We start from the raw sequence: 20,825 nt of genomic DNA on the forward strand, positions 1-20,825 counted from the left end.
AAAGTGACGATTCCTGGCTCCATAGCCCAGGAAATATTTTCAACAAAATCATAGAAGAAAATTTCTCCAATCTTAAGAAAGATATGCCTGTAAGCATACAAGAGGCCTACAGTACATCAATTCAATTAGACCAGAAAAGAAAATCATCCCACCACATAATAATCAAAACACTAAATATACATAACAAAGAAAAAACATTACAAGCTGCAAGGGGAAAAGGCCAAGTAACATAGAGATTTATCATAACCATACCTGACTTCTTAGCAGAGACCATAAAGGCCAGAAGGGCTTGGGAAAACATCAGTCCTAGAGACCCCTAAGAGACCACAGATGTCAGGCCTGACTACTATACCCAGCAAAACTTTCAATAACCATAGATGGAGAAAACAAGATATTCTACAACAAAGCCAAATGTAAACAATATGTATGCACAAATCCAGCACTACATAAGATACTAGAAGGAAAACTCCTACCCCAAAAGGTTAACCACACTCTAAAAATCCCCCCACAAATTCAAAAAACTTCACTATAGTAAAATCTAAAGGAGACAACCATACAAACCAACTTCGATAACCAATATTCTTTTAAAAGGGTTCTAACAATGACTGTTCATTAGTATCTCTCAATGCCAATGGACTCAACTCTCCAATAAAACGAGAAAGACTAGCAGAATGGATACATAAACAGGACCCATCATACTGCCACATACAAGAAACATATCTCAGCCACAATGATAGACATTACATGGCAACAAAGAGCTGGGAAAAAGTTTTCCAAGCAAATAAACCCAAGAAGCAAGCTGGAGTAGTCATTCTAATACTGAATAAAATGGACTTTCAACTAAAATTAGTCAAAAGAAATGAGGGAGAACACCTCATACTCATCAAATGGAAATTCCACCAAGATGACATCTCAATTCTGCATATCTGTGGTCCAAATTCAAGGGCGCCCACATTTGTAAAAGAAACATTACTAAAGCTTAAATCATACATTGAACACCACACATTAATAGTGGGAGACTTCAACACCTCCCTCTCACCAACAGACTGATTGACACAGAAACTAAACAGAGAAATAATGAAACTACAGAACTTTTCACCCAAACGCAAAAGACTATACCTTTTACTCAGCAGCTCATGGAACCTTCTCCAAAATTGATCATTTAGCTGATAACAAAACAAGCCCCAACAAATACAAGAAGATTGAAATAATCCCCTGTATCTTATCATATCACCTGGAATTCATCTGGGGTTCAACAACAGAAATAACAAAAGGCATACACACACATGGACACTGAACAACTCTTTACTCAACAACAACTGGATCAGGAAAGAAATAAAAAACTTCCTAGAATTCAATGAAAATGAACGTACAACATACTCAAACTTATGGGACACAATGAAAGCAGTGCTAAGAAGAAAGTTCATAGAACTAAGTGCCTTCATAAAGAACTTGGAAACATTTTGTATAATCAAATAATGACACACCTGTAAGCCCTAGGAAAAAAGAAGCAGATACATGCAAGTGGAGTAGACACCTGAAAATAATCAAACTCGGGGCTAAAAAATCAATAGATTAGAAACAAAGAAATTAGTTCAAAGAATCAATGAAACCAGTAGTTGGTTCTTTGAGAAAATCAACAAGATAGACAAACCCCTAGCCAAACTAACTAAAAGGCAGAGGGAGAATATTTAAATCAACAAAATCAGAAATAAAAAGGGAGATATAATGACATACACCAAGAAAATCCAAAGAATCATTGGGTCTTACTTAAAAAAAACCCATATGCCAAAAATTTGGAAATCTAAATGAAATGGACAATTTTCTTGATAGATTACACTTAACAAATTGAGTCAAGGCCAGGTAAACAAGTTAAGCAGTCCTATATCTCCTAAGGATATAGAAGGAATCATCAGATTCTACCAACCAAAAACAGACCCGGGGCCATATTTATTTAGCGCAAAATTCTACCAGATTTTCAAAGACAAACTAATACCAATATCCAAAAAATATTCCACAATATAGAAACAGAAGAAACATTATGAAATTCATTCTATGAGACCACAGTCACCTTGATACCTAAACCACACAAGTACCCTACAAAGAGAATTTCAGACCAATTTCACTTATAAACATTGATGCAAAAAATTCAATAAAATGCTTTCAAACAGAATCCAAGAACACACCAAAAATATCCACCACGACCAAGTAGGCTTGATCCCAGGCATTCAGTGGTGGTTTACTATATGGAAATCCATCAATCTCATCCATCATATAAACAAACTGAAAGAAAAAAAACTATATGATCCTCTCCTTAGGTTGACAAAATACAATACCCATTCATGTTAAAAGTCTTGAAGAGATTGGAGATACAAGGCACATACTTAAACATAGTAAGGCAATATGAAGAAAGCCTATAGGCAACATCAAACTAAATGGAGAAAAACTTAAATCAATTCCACTGAAATCAGGGACAAGACAAAGATGTCCACTCTCTCTGTATCTCTTCAATATAGTACTTAAAGTCCTAGCTAGAGGACTAAGACAGCAAAAGGAAATAAAGTGGCTACATATTGAAAAGGAAGAAGTCAAACTATCACTATTCACAGATGATACGATAGTATATATAAGTGACCCCAATAATTCTACCAAAAACTCCTGCAGCTGATAAACACCATTGGCAAAGTGGCTGGATGCAAAATCAACTCAAAAGATCAATAGTCCTTCTATATACAAAAGACAAATAGGGCTGAGAAAAAAATTAGGGAAACAACATGCTTCACAATAGTAACATATACATAAAGTATCTTGGTGTATCTCTAACCAAACAAGTGAAAGACTTATATGAAAAAAACTTCAAGTCCCTGAAGAAAGAAATTGAAATAGATATCAGAAGATGGAAAGATCTCCCATGATCAGTGCGATTAACATAGTAAAATGGCCATCTTTCCAAAAGCAGTCTACAGATTCAATGCAATTCCCATAAAAATGCCAACACAAGTTTTTACAGACATGCAAAGAACAATTCTCAACTTCATATGTAAAAAAAAAAAAACCCACGAATAGTGAAGGCAATCCTGTACAATAAAAGATCTTATGGAGGAATCTCCATCCCTGACATCAAACTGCTCTATATAGCAACAATAATATAAAGTGCATGGTATTGGCATAGAAACAGACAGTTAAATCAATGGAATAGAATGAAAGACCCAGACATAAACCAACACATCTATGGACACTTGATTGTTCAAGAGAAGCCAAAACCATACAATGGAAAAAAAGACAGCAACTTCAACAAATGGCACTGGTATAACTGGATGTCTACCTATAGGAAAATGCAAATAGATAATTGTTTATTACCCTGCACAAAACTAAAGTGCACGTGGACTGAAGAACTCAACATAAAGTCAGACATACTAAATCTATTAAGAGAAAAAACAACTTTGTGAACAGAGCATCAATAGCTCATGCTCTAAGATCAACAATTATTAATTGGGACCTCAAGAAACTTAAATCTTCTGTAAGGCAAAGGACACTGTCAACAGAAAAAAATGACAGCCTAGAGACTGGAAGAATCTCTTTACTAACCCTAATCAGAAAAGTGCCAATATCAAAAATATGTAAAGAACTCAAGAAATTAAACACTGACAAACCAAATAATACAATTTAAATTTGGGGTACAGAGAATTCCCAACAGAAGAATGGTGAATGGCCAAGAAACACTTAAAGAAATATTCAATGTACTTAATCATCAGGGAAATGCAAATCAAAATAATTCAGAGATTCTTTCTTACACACTTTAGAATGGCTAATATAAAAAACTCAAGTGACAGCACAAGCTGGCAAGAATGTGGAGAAAGGGGAACACTCTTCTGTTGCTGGTGGGACTCCAAACATGTACAGCCATTATGGAAATCAATTTGGTGCTTTCTCAGAAAATTTGGAATAGTGCTACCTCAAGACCCAATTATACTACTCATGAGCATAAGCCCAAAAGATGCTCTACCATTCAACAAGGACATTTGTTTGACTATGTTCATAGCAGATTTATTTATAATAGCCAGAATCTGGAAGCAACCCAGGTGTCCATCAACTTAAAAGTGGATAAAGAAACTGTGGTATATTTACACAATGAAATACTACTCAACTATTAAAAACAAAACATGACATTTGTGGGCAAATAGATGGAATAAGAAAAGTTCATCCTGAGCAAGGTAGCACAGACCCAGAAAGACTTGCATGGTATATACTCAATTATAAGCAGATATTAGCCACATAATACAAAGTAACAACACTACAAACCAAAGACCTAAAGAAGCTAAATAACAAGGAGAACACTAGGGATAATGTTGAATTGTCATTCAGAAAGACAAATAGACTCTGGAAGCAGTTGAAGACAAGGGACAGGAAGGGCGCCTACCATAGAGGTCTTCTGAAAGTCTCCATCCAGCAGGGGAATTGAAGCAGAAGGTGAGACTCACAGCCAAACTTTAGGGTAGAGTTCAGGGAGTTTTATGGAAAAGTTGGGGGAATAGAAAGACTTGGAAGGGACAGAAGATCCACAAGGAGACCAATGGAGCCAACAAATCTGGGCTCAGGGGGTGGGTAGAGCAATGACCATGCGTGGTATGCATGGTGAATACCTAGACCCTCTGCTCAGATGTAGTAGATAGGCATTACAGTCTCCTTGTGGGTCTCATAATATGGGGAGTAATGATCACTTCTAACATGAATTCTGGTATCTACTAGTTGATAACTTTGCCTTGCAGCAGTGGCCTTGCCGGGCCACAGAGGAAAAACCTGTAGGCAGTTTAGATGAGACTTGATAGGTTGGGGTCAGATAATAGGGGAGGAGGGCTCCCCCTCTCTGAGGACTATGGGAGGTAAGAGGGGGTATGAGGGAGAGTAGGACTGGCAGTAGACAAGTGAGGGAGCTACAGTTGAAATATAAAGTGAATAAAATTTTACAAATAAATAAATAAGAATATGCAGAACAAACACTATTATACATATAATTAAATATTAATTTAAATTGGGGATAAATAAATAAATTAAAATTGTTCTTGAAAGTAAATGCTTATTTATTATATAACATGTGTAAGTCCCTTGCAAATATATTTTATGGGTATAAAATATACATATAACACTGGGAAAGACATTTTATGTATCTATCCCCCATTTAAAGAACTGGGGCTTCAGAATTTACCAATATTTGTGTTTCCTGAAACAGAACATATGTTCTGTGTGCTCATTACTCCCATGAAGGTCAATTGTGCAGTGGGGCCCAGCATCTTTCAAACACAGTCTTATCAATAAAATAACAGATCATTGCACTGAGCACAGTGACAGGAACCAGGAAGTTTCTAGATTACTCCCCATATCATGATAAAGAACGATTCCTTCATTGTGCATTCTGAAAACAAGATTACAAGAATAAACTTCATTTTCTGTGCATTAGAGAAGAGAGAGGACTCCGAGATGAAGGTTCTGCTGCTAGCTCTTGTGCTTGCTTCGATTTGTTCTAGAAACAGGTCCAACGGACAACTCAATGCAACCCAGGTACCATGAAATAATGAGGTCATAATATATAGAAATTTCTATTGCATTATTCCTTTGTCTCAAAATGGGAGAAAGTTGGAGGATATGTGACATTCTAAATAAGATATAGTTTAATATTTAATTTCATATAATTTAGTATTTAATTTATGTTTTCAACTTAGAAATTTCTTTTACATGTACACATAAAATTATATAAAACATTAGGCTAATTATAATTAAAAACATTATTAAATATACCACATAGAATGTTTGTCCTATTATATACCCTTGTACTATATATAGTTGCAATGTAAGATGTTATGGAATTATATTAATACCACATGTGTAACTATAATATTGTGATATGTAGGCATCTCTTTGCCTGTGTATACTTCTCTCTCCCTTTTTCTCACAGAGACTTTTATGGATATGTCAGATCCTTTAAAACGTTTGTCTACACTCACATGCCTGCATTGAAAACAAATATTTTTTTTCTGTCAATTATACATTTTCTCATTGCTATTAAGAACAGACTCTGGGTGATAAAACCCAGAGCCCAAATGAAATCTTTAGTTTTCTGTGATATTTGTTGACTCAATCTTAAATATGTCAAACATCTCTCATCAACATGGTTAAGAGTTAGGCTTGAATAATTGTGTCACCTTATGTTTCTACACTCTAGGGAATAGGATGTTTACTATATATTTAGGAATTTTATTATGTACTACATATCACAATATATAGTAAATAGAGTATTTAGAATTGCATTGAGTAATTTTAAAATTTTTCCTACAATACATTTTAGGAAAATGTATTAGTCATTCCCCTCAATTGATGGCTCTCAGATATTCCCACATCCATACCCACCTGAATTCATGTACTTTCTCTAACAAAAAATAAGAATATAAAATTTAAGCATCAGAATTTTATACTGCTCAATAAAAATCAGATTTTTCACCCTCTTGAGCTAAAGTATTTGTTGAAGATGACAGAAAATGGCTGTTGATTTTCTTCATTCTCAGATATCAGGTGACTGGCATACCATTGCCATAGCTGCAACAGATATTGACCTAATCACCGATGATGGAATGCTGAAACTCTTTTTCCGTCACTTTGAGTGTACTGAACAGTGCCTGGAGATCATACTGACATTCTACGGCGAGTAAGCTAACCTTGCTACAATGTAAAGTCAAACAATTTGATATGATGGGATGTATTTAGACATTTCCCAGCATGAGAGGTAGATGAACTTGTCACTCACCAACAATACAGAAATATTTATGAAATAGTAAATAATACTGACGTATTGTTCCACATTCCAAATAAAATTGACTTAATATGAATATTTATAAATGGTAAATTTGAATAATATGAATATTATACATGTATGTTGCATATACATTTAAATTATTTAAAACAGCATGCATCTTTTTATTTTTTATTTTTTTTAAATTTTTTTATTAATTTATTCTTGTTACATCTCAATGTTTATCCCATCCCTTGTATCCTCCCATTCTTCCCTCCCTCCCATTTTCCCATTATTACCCTCCCCTATGACTGTTCCTGAGGGGGATTACCTCCCCCTGTAGATGCTCATAGGGTATCAAGTCTCTTCTTGGTAACCTGCTATCCTTCCTCTGAGTGCCACCAGGTCTCCCCCTCCAGGGGATATGGTCAAATATGAGGCACCATAGTACGTGAGAAAGTCATATCCCACTCTCCACTCAACTGTGGAGACTGTTCTGACCATTGGCTAGATCTGGGTAGGGGTTTAAAGTTTACCGCCTGTATTGTCCTTGGCTGGTGTCTTAGTTTGAGCGGGACCCCTGGGCCCAAATCTGCCTATCATAACGTTCTACTTGTAGGTTTCTAGGACCCTCTGGATCCTTCTACTTTGCTATTCTCCCATGCTTCTCTCATTTAGAGTCCCAATAGGATGTCCTCCCCTCTGTCCCAGTTTCCTGGTAAGTGAAGGCTTTCGTGGGACATGCCCCTTGGGCTAGTATGCAGATATAAGTGAGTATATACCATTTGATTCTTTCTGCTTCTGAGTTAACTCACTCATTATGATCATTTCTAGCTCAATCCATTTATCCACAAATTTTGGGAATTCCTTGTTTTTAATAGCTGAGTAGTATTCCATAGTGTATATGTACCACAGTTTCTTTATCCATTCTTCTACTGATGGACATGTTTCCATGTTCTGGCTATTATGATTAAGGCTGCTATGAACATGGTTGAGCAAATTTTCTTGTTGTGTGCTGGAGCATCTTCTGGGTATACTCCAAGGAGTGGAATAGCTGGGTCTTGAGGAAGCCCTATTCCCATTTTTCTGAGATAGCACCAGATAGATTTCCAAAGTGGCTGTACTAGTTTGCATTCCCACCAGCAATGAAGGAGTGTTCCTCTCTCCCCACATCCTCGCCAGCATGTGGTGTCGCTTGAGTTTTTGATCTTAGCCATTCTGATGGGTGTAAGATGGAATCTCAGAGTTGTTTTGATTTGCATTTCCCTGATGACTAAGGAGGTTGAGCATTTCTTTAAGTGTTTCTCAGCCATTTGATACTCCTCTGTTGAGAATTCTCTGTTTAGTTCCAAGCCCCATTTCTCAATTGGGTTATTTGGTTTGATGGTGTTTAATTTCTTGAGTTCTTTATATATTTTGGATATCAGACCTTTGTCAGATGTAGGGTTGGTGAAGATCTTTTCCCAGTCTGTAGGCTGTCGCTTTGTTCTCTTGACAGTGTCTCCTGCCTTACAGAAGCTTCTCAGCCTCATGAGGTCCCATTTATTAATGGTTGATATTAAGGCCTGGGCTGTTGGTGTTCTGTTCAGGAAGTTTTCTCCTGTGCCAATATGTTCCAGGCTCTTCCCCACTTTTTCCTCTAAGTGGCTTAGTGTCTCTGGTTTTATGTTGAGGTCTTTAATCCACTTGGATTTGAGTTTTGTGCAAGGTGACAAATATGGGTCCAGTTGCATTTTTTTACACATAGACCTCCAGTTAGACCAGCACCATTTGTTGAAGATGCTATCCTTTTTCCATTGAATGGATTTGGCTTCTTTGTCAAAAATCAAGTGACCATATGTGTGTGGATTCATATCAAAACAACATGTATCTTACAATGACAAATGATACCAGTATATTGAATAGAATATATGTCATTTTATATAGCCATTGTAGTACATATGATTACAATATAAATTATGATGTTACATTTACATGTATATTTAAAACATACATATAACATTCATATTTATAATATTGATTCTTTTTATATCATATCATGCATTTATTACATCATATATTATAACTGGGCACTAGATAATTTATACAACAATTATAATAATGTAGATATATAAGCTAGAAAGATTGCTCAGTGGGTAAAGTATTTTGTAAATATATTTATAACACTGTTATTTTATGATGGCATATGCAGGTTACTATAATTATATTTACATATAATAGCTTATATTTTAATTATACCTATATATAATTAAATGTTTGTTGTGAAATATTTGTGTTTCATGGTATTTATGGTATTCCTGTGTGTGTGAAAATATGGGTCTCCACATCTATATGTATTTCTTATGCTTTTACTTTGGCTCTGTTTTTGTTTGTTTTGTTTGTCCTTTTCTGGTATGTGTTTAATTTTACTATTTTTATTCTGCTTTTTAATACACCTGTACATTTTATAATGAAAGAGAGGGGGGAAAAGGGTGTAGACTTGGATAGGTGGGAAGGGTGAGAAGAGTAATGGGAAGGCAAACTGTAATCAGAGCATAGCGTATAAAAAACATCTACTTGAAATTTACAAATAAGATAGGTTTTAGTTCAAGCGTCTAGAAATTAATTTAATGATGAATTCCAGTCACAGAAATGGGAAGTAATTCAGGTAGAAAAATGGCATTTGCATCAATAAACAGCTCATGACCAAGACAATCAACATTTCAGATCAGGCGCAGGAGAGTCTCAGTCACCTATAGCTGGAATGATTGACAGTTGATGACCTCTGGGGGAGGAATGTTCACATTTCTTTAATAATATAGTCGCTGGTGGGTCCACATTCATGTGCATATGTTCAGTAGTACCTAGGCTTAATGGGTTATTTTTTAAGAGGAGAAAAAGAAAGAAAGAAAAGCTGAGATTTGGAGGAACTGGACTGGAAAGAGATGGAGCCAAGTACATGCTTGCATGTATGGAATTCTCATATGTACAGAACTGATGAGAAGTATATGAACTTGGGTGGGGGAAATTCAGGTCATAGAAAGAGGAGGGCAGAAATGGCAAACCTAAATAAAAATCACATTTTATTGTATATGTGTATGGGATTATCCAAAAAGAGTTATAGTGAAATGTAAAAGTAAGTAACACAAAATCACAGGTCAGAATAAAATTATCACTAGAATAAAGATAAGATTACATTAGTAGTCATTGTGACTTTGAGGCATGTTTTTCATCATGTGCAACATGGGTTTAGGTGATTTTAAGTAACGTAACTGAGAGTGTAAATAAAAATGATAGGGCTGGAAATTATTACATGTAATTAATATAATTTTGAGCTTATCAGTGGAGAAATTAACGTGAGTTTTGTGTGAAGGGCAAGGAATGAAATTGTTCATTTTCTGTACAATCACTTCTTCTCAGATAACAGTATCTTAGAGATTGTACATGAGAAAGAATTTTCTGGGGATACTAGTCTATTAATACTACATATAAAAATGAGTAATGTCTGACAAAGGTCTAATATCCAAAATATATAAAGAACTCAAGAAATTAAACACCACCAAACCGAATAACCCAATTGAGAAATGGGGCTTGGAACTAAACAGAGAATTCTCAACAGAGGAGTATCAAATGGCTGAGAAACACTTAAAGAAATGCTCAACCTCCTTAGTCATCAGGGAAATGCAAATCAAAACAACTCTGAGATTCCATCTTACACCCATCAGAATGGCTAAGATCAAAAACTCAAGTGACACCACATGCTGGCGAGGATGTGGGGAGAGAGGAACACTCCTTCATTGCTGGTGGGAATGCAAACTAGTACAGCCACTTTGGAAATCTATCTGGTGCTATCTCAGAAAAATGGGAATAGGGCTTCCTCAAGACCCAGCTATTCCACTCCTTGGAATATACCCAGAAGATGCTCCAGCACACAACAAGAAAATTTGCTCAACCATGTTCATAGCAGCCTTATTCATAATCGCCAGAACATGGAAACAGCCTAAGTGTCCCTCAGTTGAAGAGTGGATAAAGAAACTGTGGTACATATACACTATGGAATACTACTCAGCTATTAAAAACAAGGAATTCCTGAAATTTGTGGATAAATGGATTGAGCTAGAAATGATCACAATGAGTGAGTTAACCCAGAAGCAGAAAGACTCAAATAGTATATACTCACTTATATCTGCATACTAGCCCAAGGGGCATGTCCCATTAAAGCCTTCACTTACCAGAAAACTGGGACAGAGGGGAGGGCATCCTATTGGGACTCTAAATGAGAGAAGCATGGGAGAATAGCAAAGTAGAAGGATCCAGAGGGTCCTAGAAACCTACAAGTAGAACGTTATGATAGGCAGATTTGGGCCCAGGGGTCCCGCTCAAACTAAGGCACCAGCCAAGGACAATACAGGAGGTAAACTTTAAACCCCTTCCCAGATCTAGCCAATGGTCAGAATATTCTCCACAGTTGAGTGGAGAGTGGGATATGACTTTCTCACGTACTCTGGTGCCTCACATTTGACCATGTCCCCTGGAGGGGGAGACCTGGTGGCACTCAGAGGAAGGATAGCAGGTTGCCAAGAAGAGACTTGATACCCTATGAGAATATACAGGGGGAGGTAATCCCCCTCAGGAACAGTCATAGGGAAGGGGAATAATGGGAAAATGGGGGGGGGGGGGAGGGAGGAATAAGAGGATACAAGGGATGGGATAAACATTGAGATGTAACAAGAATAAATTTATAAAAAAAGGAAAAAAAAGTAAGTTTCTCATTTCACAAATAAAATTAGAGTGTAGATGAAGAGTTTAATAGCCCATCCCTTGTTCCTTTCAAAGTGTTCATTACATAAATTGTCAATACTAAAATCTGAGTAGGAAACTGGCTGAAAATATACCATTATAACCCAATAACATCAGAGACACACGTAAATCATAGGTTTCATATATCACTGATGGTTTTCTATTCCTCAGATCTGTATCTGACATGTGAATACAATTGTTTCTGCTTGTACATCCTGTGTGGACGTCTGTATGTCCATCCATGCCTCCAAATCACTGGTATCCATATGAAATTTCTTGCTGGGTGAATACAAGTTGAATTAAAAGAATTCAAAGTATGCATTAAAGGATGATGAATTCAGCAGGGGATGGTGACACACACATTTAATCCCAGCATTCAGGAGGCAGAGGCTGGTGAATCCCTAAGGGGTTGAAGCCAGCTTGGTCTACAAAGTGAGTTCCAGGATATCCAAGATACCCTTTACACAGAGAAACCTTGTCTCAAGAAACAAGAACAAAAAACAATCAAACAAACAAAAAAATGATGAATTCAGTGTCCCTAGTAACAGAAGTATTTATCAAATAGATAGATAAATGGTTCAATAAAAAGTTATACATATAAAAAGAATAGATTAAGAATTTTTGGAATCTTAGTGGCTACAAGGTAAAAATCCGTTGATATCTTCACCTGAACCAGTTGGAGATGATCCATCCTCAGTGATGAAGTCAATCATTTTTGTTTCTCTGGCAACAATGCACCAGTGGGAAGATGCCCACGATGCCCATCATTACATTATTCAGGTCACATAGGAACATGATGATGAATACATGGTATCTGTTTCTTTGTCCTTTAGGGTAGATGAAGAGTGTGAAAAGTTTGAAGTCAAAGCACAGAGAAGGTACTCAAATACTTTCTCTTTTATCTGTGAGTATACACGACCTTTCTTGAAGATGTAAATTCCTTGATGCTGACATTATCCCATAACCTAAGCCTGGAAGAATTTCTCCCTCCAGCTCCGTACCAGGCCTTATACTTGTCACTCGGTGTTTGAAGAAGTCACATGATCTCATCACATGTCATATTAAACTATAAAACAATCAAACAAAGCCCTCAGGTCTCATTGTGAGATGTTCACACGTAAAATGGCTGAGAATATATTTTATGTAGAATAAGTTAAATCTCATTTACATTATAAGTATTATTGTGACTATTTAATAAATAGTCATTCTTAATGAATAAATAAACATTCAGGGACAAGAGAGATGGTCAGAAGTTAAGGGAGCTTGCTGCTCTGCCAAAGGCCCTGACTCTGATTGCGGTACCCACATTTGATGGTCCACAACCATCTGTAACTGTGACTTCAGGTGATTGAATATTTAATACTGGACTCTGAGAGCAACCTGCAAACATGCACAAGAACACAGGTCCACATGTATACATAAAGGAAAATGAAATCGATCTTTGAAAAGGATAATATATTCAAGTGTTTAAAAAGACATCTATTAAAAGAGTTTAGTGAGTATTTTCTGATTGTAAAAAAGCATTTAATAAAGAATTTATTTAGTATATTGTGAGTAGCATAAATCCAGAGGATAGGAATGGCAGTGCCTAAAATAGCACATTAAAATATACCAATGTGTTATTAATATAAAATTCAATTGCAGGGAGAACAAAAGTGTATAGATTTTTTATTGTAAAAACTGGAAACAATTTACAATCATCAGTCTTATAGTATGGAATGATCAGATGCTTAAGTGATTGACGTCCTGGAGAGTATGTATAATATATAATCTTAGCCTGAAAAATATATATTTTTAACTTAAATGTGTTTTGACATGTTGAGGAGATTGTTAATGAATCAGTGACATTGGTGAAGGAATGGGGAACATTCTTTGGCTAGATATGGGTAGGGGTTCGAAGTTTACTGCATGTATTGTCCTTGGCTGGTGCCATAGTTTGAGTAGGACCTCTGGGCCCAGATCCGCCTATCAAAATGTTCTTCTTGTAGATTTCTAGGGCCCTCTGGATCCTTCTATTTCCCCATTCTCCCATGCTTCTCTCATCTAGAGTCCCAGTAGGAAGTCCTCCCCTATGTCCCACCTTCCTGGTAAGGGAAGACTTTCATGGGACATGCCCCTTGGGCTAGTATGCAGATATAAGTAAGCATATACCATTTGACTCTTTCTGCTTCTGGGTTAGCTCACTCATTATGATCATTTCTAGTTCATTCCATTTGTCCACAAATTTTGGGAATTCCTTGTTTTTAATAGCTGAGTAGTATTCCATAGTGTAAATGCACCACAGTTTCTTTATCCATTCTTCTACTGATGGACACTTAGGCTGTTTCCATGTTCTCACTATTATGAATAAGGCTGTTATGAACATGGTTGAGCAAATGTTCTTGTTGTGTGGTGGAGCATCTTTTGGGTATATTACAAGGAGTGGAATAGCTGGGTCTTGAGGAATCCAATGGACAGGACGTTCTTCACAGCTGAGTGGAGAGTGGGGTCTGACTTTCACATGAACATTGGTGCCCCATATTTGACCACATCCCCTGGATGGGGAGGCCTGGTGGCAGTCAGAGGAAGGATAGCAGGCTACCAAGAAGAGACTTGATACCCTATGAGCATATACAGGGGGAGGAGGTCCCCCTCAGTCACAGTCATAGGGGAGGGGAATAAGGAGAAAATGGGAGGAAGGGAGGAATGGGAGGATATAATTGAGATGTAATATGAATAAATTGATAAAATATATTGAAAAATAAAGCATGACCAAGATTAAAAAATGTTTGAATTCTGACACCTAACTTTTCATACCACAGATGCAGGCCAACATACTTTCAGGATTTTGTATGTATCAAGTACAATTATGATAATTTTTGTTTCCTGTTTAAAAGATGATATGTATTGGGAATTTGTATTATTTTTTGTTGGTAAGTATCATGAATCTTTATTGTTATTATTATTATTATTATTTTACTTGTTTTTGCATTCGTATCTGCACACCACCTGTGTGATTGGTGCCCACAGAGGCCAGAAGAGAGAGTCAAATATCCTGCAATTGGAGTGACAGATTTCTGTGAGCCATCATGTAGGTGCTGGGAATTGAGTCCAGGTCTTCAGAAGAGCCACCAGTGCTCTTAACCACTGGGCCAAATTTACAGCCCCTGTAGATCTTCTTCTACAGTTTGGAACAGACCCACATTATGTCTGTTTTTAATTACAAAGACAGATATACGCACAGGTTATTTACAAAAAATGCATTGATTCATAGATGTGTCCAGATAGTAAGTTTAACATTCCCCTTGACTGAATCAAGAATGCAAGAAGAATTTTATTTAAGAAAAAGATTCATACATACCACCAGGGTCTGGCATCAGAAGGGGTTCCTTAAACTGAACACACACAATCTGGTGATCCAAGAAAAATTTCCATCATGCACGCATCAAATTATCAAGGTTTACTCACTTAGAGATGGCTTCTGTCACCTCTTAATCCAGAATAAAAATTTGAATTCAGATGTTTTAAAGGAAAATGGGGATTGAAGTTAGGTTTGAGATATGTGAAAGGAGACATTTTCCTTTATGATCTTGTGTCTGAAAAGTTGACATTATTTACCTTCCTCACTTCATCACACATCTGTAGTACGAGGGAATGGGATGATGATAATGATATAGGTTGGGATAGGGAGAAAAAGCCATAACTTGAAAATCTTCTTAACCCTTAGATGCAACTAACTTGGAATCCAAGGAGGTTATTTTTTGAGACTGTAAATACTGCGAGGTCGGGGGGTATGCTCAAATTTATAGCTGGGGACCCAAAGTGCTTAGTAGGCATATGATAGTGAACTTAGTAGGTCCACAGTTGTGCATGTGAAAAGATGTTCCAAATTTTGGGTCCTTTTCAAGTCCCCATGAAAGATGAATGTGTGAGCTGGGAGAGGATAGAAAAGGAAGGACACACAGTAGGATAGCATGAGAAATCCATTCTATACTGAAGAACATTCTACAGGCTTCTTTTCTTTTCTTTCCATACAATGAAGGGAAAGGAGACAGTGTGAGTGGAGAAGAGCAACAGAAATTTACAGATAAGTATGATGAGATGCTTATTCCAAAGGAGAATATCAGATACCTGCTCGAGAAAGGTAATAAAATGATGATAGATGAGACACTAGCTGTCCCCTGAGACTTTATATGAAACTGAAAGTTTAAAAACGATATTATGTTAGATTCAAATTTACTATTCACATTTTAAAGTTATAAACAGTAAAACTACTGAAAAAGTCTAAAGAGCATGTATTCTTCTTGTTTTCCATCCTATTTTGCAGATATTTGTCCTAAATAAAGACGTGTATACATTGGGTGAGTAGAAACATAATGACATATTTTCAACTTTTATTAAAAAGCAACGTTTTCTTGGGGTTTTCATAACTGTTGTTTTTGCATATTTTCATTACAATAGCTTTGTGAATATTTTTATTTATTTATTTATTTATTTACTTATTTGCTTTATATACCTATTAAAGTCTCCTCCCTTTTCCCTCCTCTCCCAACCTCCCACCCTCTTAAACTTCTCCCTTCCCCTTCTCCTCAGAAAAGGGGAGCCTACTGCCTCAACTCACCTAAGCACATCAAGTCACATAAGGACTAAGGGCATACTCTTCCACTGGGGCCTGACAAGGCATCCCAGCTAGGGGAAAGTGTTCCAAGAAATATTCTCTAAGCTAAAGAAAGAGCTGTTTGTTTCTTGCTTTCTATAAAAATCAATATGTGAGTGGGTTGGTAGCGGGTGATGTGGGTGCAGTGCCCTTGGAGGACAGAAGATGGAGCCAGACCCCACAAAGTAACTTTATGCTGAGCTACAAACCATGACTTGGGGAAGTTCAGGGATGGCTCTTATCCACTGAGCTACCACCCTTTATGGAAACCTTCTTTACTAGTTTTGCTCTTTTCAGACCTACAGGTAAACAGTCAAATATTTTAGCTTTGGAGACAAAGATATCCCTTGACTATATAATACTGGATTTTAGGGAAAATTTTGAGCAGTCAATATTTTGCAGCTTTAGGTGGTGCACATATTTAATGCACTTTTTTCTGCGCATAGTATTCACATTGGAAATATGAAATGTCAGGAGTTATGCAGAGTTAATATAATTTTCCATGAAATTCTTCAAAATAATATCTTTTTATGACTGTACACAAATGGGATCCTGTGAAATGACTCGGGTCATGAACTTGTTACAAGATCCACTTCAATCCAACACAGCGCAACACCAAGTCAATTCAGAGAACAAACATTTATTGTAATTAACCTGCTACTGACCCTTATTGATCAGGGACACAGAACACATTCAGGAGCTGAACTGTGACACACACACACACACACACACACACACACACACACACACACACACACATGGAGTCACAGTGTTACAGGACTTTTAATCCTGAAAACTACAAACATCTGTATCAAAGTACTGTTACATTTTTCCATCAATCAGGATTCAGGGGTAGGGGACTTCTGTATACACACGTCTTTGTGATACATTTATCCTGTCCTTATTGGTTGGTTTACTCAACTGTGGTAGGCCCAGTTTTCATGTCTCAACTTGCCAACCAGGGTTTCAGTCATCCAGGGAGGTCTTAGGAACTTAAAATCGATCCATACACAAAAATGGAAGATTTATTCAAAATTGCTTTGGTTTTGTTCCTTCTTACAAAGTTCCCTCTATTATATTACTCATCAATGGAAGCAAATATAAAGTTATTTAATGGCATATTATATATACATGTATTATATAGCTATGTGTTTTATAATGACCTTTTTCATATATGTATACCAGACATTCTAATCATATCCACCCTTATCTCCCTCTTATTCTCACTTGTTGCCTTCCTCGTCCTGACAGATGAGTCTCCATTTTATTTTATTATAAGGTTTTTATTATAGTGCATATTATGTATATTATATTATACATTATGTATTGTGGATTATATTTTACATAGTTACTGGTGAACCAATCAATTTAATTAAGGCTGCTGTCATAAGTATGTATTTAGACTATGTACAGGAGCATAGGCACACTATCAGCACCTACACCACTGAAAACCTTCTCTGTCCCCACACATCCAGCAACCATTAATTGCCTGTAGATGCTCAGGAATGTATGGGACCTTGTGAGTGAGTCTCACCAACCACCCAGCCACCTTTGTTATCTATAATCTATCAGAAGGGGTGGGGCCTCAAGAACCCTGCCAACTCTAGGGTGACTGGTCTAATCTGCTTCAAGTCCTCCTTCATTTGAAAGATTAAAGAAATTATGCTGCTAAGAACAGCTTATCTAACTTAAACTTTTTGTTTTTCCTCTCCACAGATTATTATGAGATACAGAATATTTGCAGTAGTAACTTCTCGATGGCAATCGATTCACCTGTATGAAGACACAATATTCTGGTTTTTACAATTGTTTTTTCATTCTATGAATACATAAGGCCTGATGTTCCTTTCCTTTCTGCATGTATGCCCTGTATGACATTAATCATTTCATGATTAAATTGATACCATATGCATACATACAACTTGGAAGCATGCTCTTAAAATATTCAGTGCCTGGAAATATTTCACCTGCACAACCACTAAAAAGATCTATTGTAGAGTAGGATAATTGTATTTAGAATAATTATTAAGAGTTTGAGAAGTTGGATTAATCAGTGTCTGTAGCAGCTGTCAATCACCTGTAGCATCTGGGGTAGGATGCACCTCATGAGTCCTCCATTACTTCTATTGCTTAAACTGCAGAGTCTGGTTTCATGTATATAACCACAGGCAATTTGAGTTCATGCGTTTTTCAGCCAAGTCATGCCCAGAGTCCAGCACATCACAGAAGCCCTCTCTATCTTCTGGCCCTTAAGATGCTCTAGAATGTTCTACGAGCCTCAGTGAATGTGGGAACTGTTTGTCATAGCCAACCCATCTTTGTCTGATCAGCCATATGTGCTTATTCTCAGCATTGTGAACAGTTATAAGTCAACAGTGTGCTGAATGTTAATTTGACTTAGTATTTTTTTTTTTTTATGATTTTTACTCTATTGGACTGGAGTGTTATAAAGAGCTTTTGAAGCTGTGTGAGGGTGGCTTACACCTTTAATCCCAGCACTCAGGAGGCAGAGGCAAGTGGATCCCTGTGAGTTTGAGGCCAGCCTGGTCTACAAAGTGAGTCCAGGACAGCCAAGGCTACACAGAGAAACCCTGTCTCGAAAAACCAAAAAAAAAGTGGCTTTGGGGCTGGATAGATGGTTCAGAGTTTAAGAGCACTGGCTGCTCTTCCAGAGGTCCTGAGTTCAAGTCCCAGCAACCACATGGTGGCTCACAACCATCTGTAATGGGATATCGTGCCATCCTGTGGCCTGTAGGCATACATGCAGGCAAAAGACTATACATAATGAATAATAAATCTTTTAAAAAAGAGCTTTTGAAAAGTCAGTTATCTAGAGGGACTTTAAGAGATACATTCTGCTTAAAAATCCACTGTCATATTTAAAGACACATATATGAAATCCATGTGTTGAGTCATTATTTCTCTAATAGTGTACTGTACATTAGACTCCTTATAGGAATCCAAATGTAAAAACTGAAAGACATACTTATCTAATTATGAGAACTCAAATTTTATAAAGGAAATTTTATGTTTGTAAAAGCAAGTGCACATTTAGAAATCCAAGCATAAAGCATTAATAATTGAAAAAAAAAACCTCACGAATGACCACACAGACATGGGATTGGAGAGATATTTTCTTAATAAACTTATAACATTGCAATGATATTTTCATTTTTGTCTTGCTGTGTGATATCATTATCATTCTACAGCCAGATTCACAATATTATGAATTAGATGTTAAAATGTCTGTCCTATCATGCATTATGAACAGGAAGGTGATTGTCTGACGCAGATCTGGAAACTGAATCATAAGGAATAAAAAATATTTTTTTTAAAAGAAAAGGAGCTGGAGAGATGGCTCTTAGAGGTTAAAATCAGTTACTCTTGCCGATAACACAGGTTTAATTCTTAGCACCAATATGACAGTCCACAACCACCTGTAACTCCAGGTCCAGGGCGTGTGGCCCATAACAATATTTAAAAACAACTCAAAACAGGAACCTTTCCCCCTGTTTCTGTTCTACTTATTTCCTTTATTTCTTGAGATTATAGCATAATTACAGCATTTCCCCCATTGTTTTTCTTCTTGAAACACTCACATATATTCCTCCTTCCTCTTTTTCAAATAAATGTCCTCTGTTTTTCATAAAATGCTGTTAAACACATATATACATCATGTGTATATGCATATATATTGAGTTTGGGTGAAAAGTTCTGTAGATATCTATTATGTCCACGGATTCATGACATCTGTTGGTTTCACTATTTCTCTATTTAGTTTCTGTCTTGATTACCAGTCCATTGGTGAGAGTGGGGTGTTGAACTTATCAGAACACGGAAAGATCTCTAATCCTCATGGATTGGCAATTCCCATAAAATACCACTACAATTCTTTACTTACCTGGAAAGTACACTTCTCAACTTCATAAGCAAAAAAGAAAAAAAAAAAACTCAAGCAAACAAAAAACCACAGAGCAGCTAAAACAATAATATACAATAAAAGATCTTCTTGAGGCATATCCATACCTTATTTGAAGCTGTACTACAGACCATCAGTAAAAAACCTGCATGCTACTGGCACAGAAACAAACTGATGGATCAAGAGAATTGAATTGAAGACTCAGAAATAAATCCACCCTGTCTTGAAAAAAAAAATAAAAAGAGAAATGCTTAATGTCCTTAGTCATCAGGGAAATGCAAACCAAATCAAAATGACTCTCAGATTCCATCTTATATTCATCAGAATTGACAAGATAAAAAACTCAAGTGACTGACCATGTCCCCTGGAGGGGGAGACCTGGTGGCACTCAGAGGAAGGACAACAGGTTACCAAGAAGAGACTTGATACCCTATGAGCATATACAGGGGGAGGTAATCCCCCTCAGGAACAGTCATAGGGAAGGGGAATAATGGGAAAACGGGAGGGAGGGAAGAATGGGAGGATACAAGGGATGGGATAAAGATTGAGATGTAACAAGAATAAATTAATAAAAATAAATAAATTAAAAAACCTCAAGTGACAGCACATGCTGGATGGAGAAAGAGGAACACTCCTTCATTGCTGATGGGAGTGCAAAATTGTACAACCACTTTGAAAATCATTCTGGCACTTTATCAGAAAATTGA

General features: G+C 36.7%; 1 protein-coding gene across 1 annotated transcript; it reads left to right on the plus strand.

Annotated features, from left to right (window-relative positions):
• The first annotated feature begins 5,478 nt into the window (after positions 1 to 5,478).
• On the plus strand, positions 5,479 to 17,980 carry LOC127184680 (lipocalin Cav p 3.0101-like). Its single transcript, XM_051141023.1, has 5 exons — positions 5,479 to 5,559; positions 6,561 to 6,700; positions 12,397 to 12,467; positions 15,585 to 15,686; positions 17,916 to 17,980. Exons 1-5 carry the CDS (start codon positions 5,479 to 5,481, stop codon positions 17,978 to 17,980), a joined length of 459 nt encoding a protein of 152 aa, XP_050996980.1.
• The last annotated feature ends 2,845 nt before the right edge of the window (positions 17,981 to 20,825 follow it).

Source organism: Acomys russatus, chromosome X (genome assembly GCF_903995435.1).
Source record: "Acomys russatus chromosome X, mAcoRus1.1, whole genome shotgun sequence".
Classification (NCBI taxonomy): Eukaryota; Metazoa; Chordata; class Mammalia; order Rodentia; family Muridae; genus Acomys; species Acomys russatus.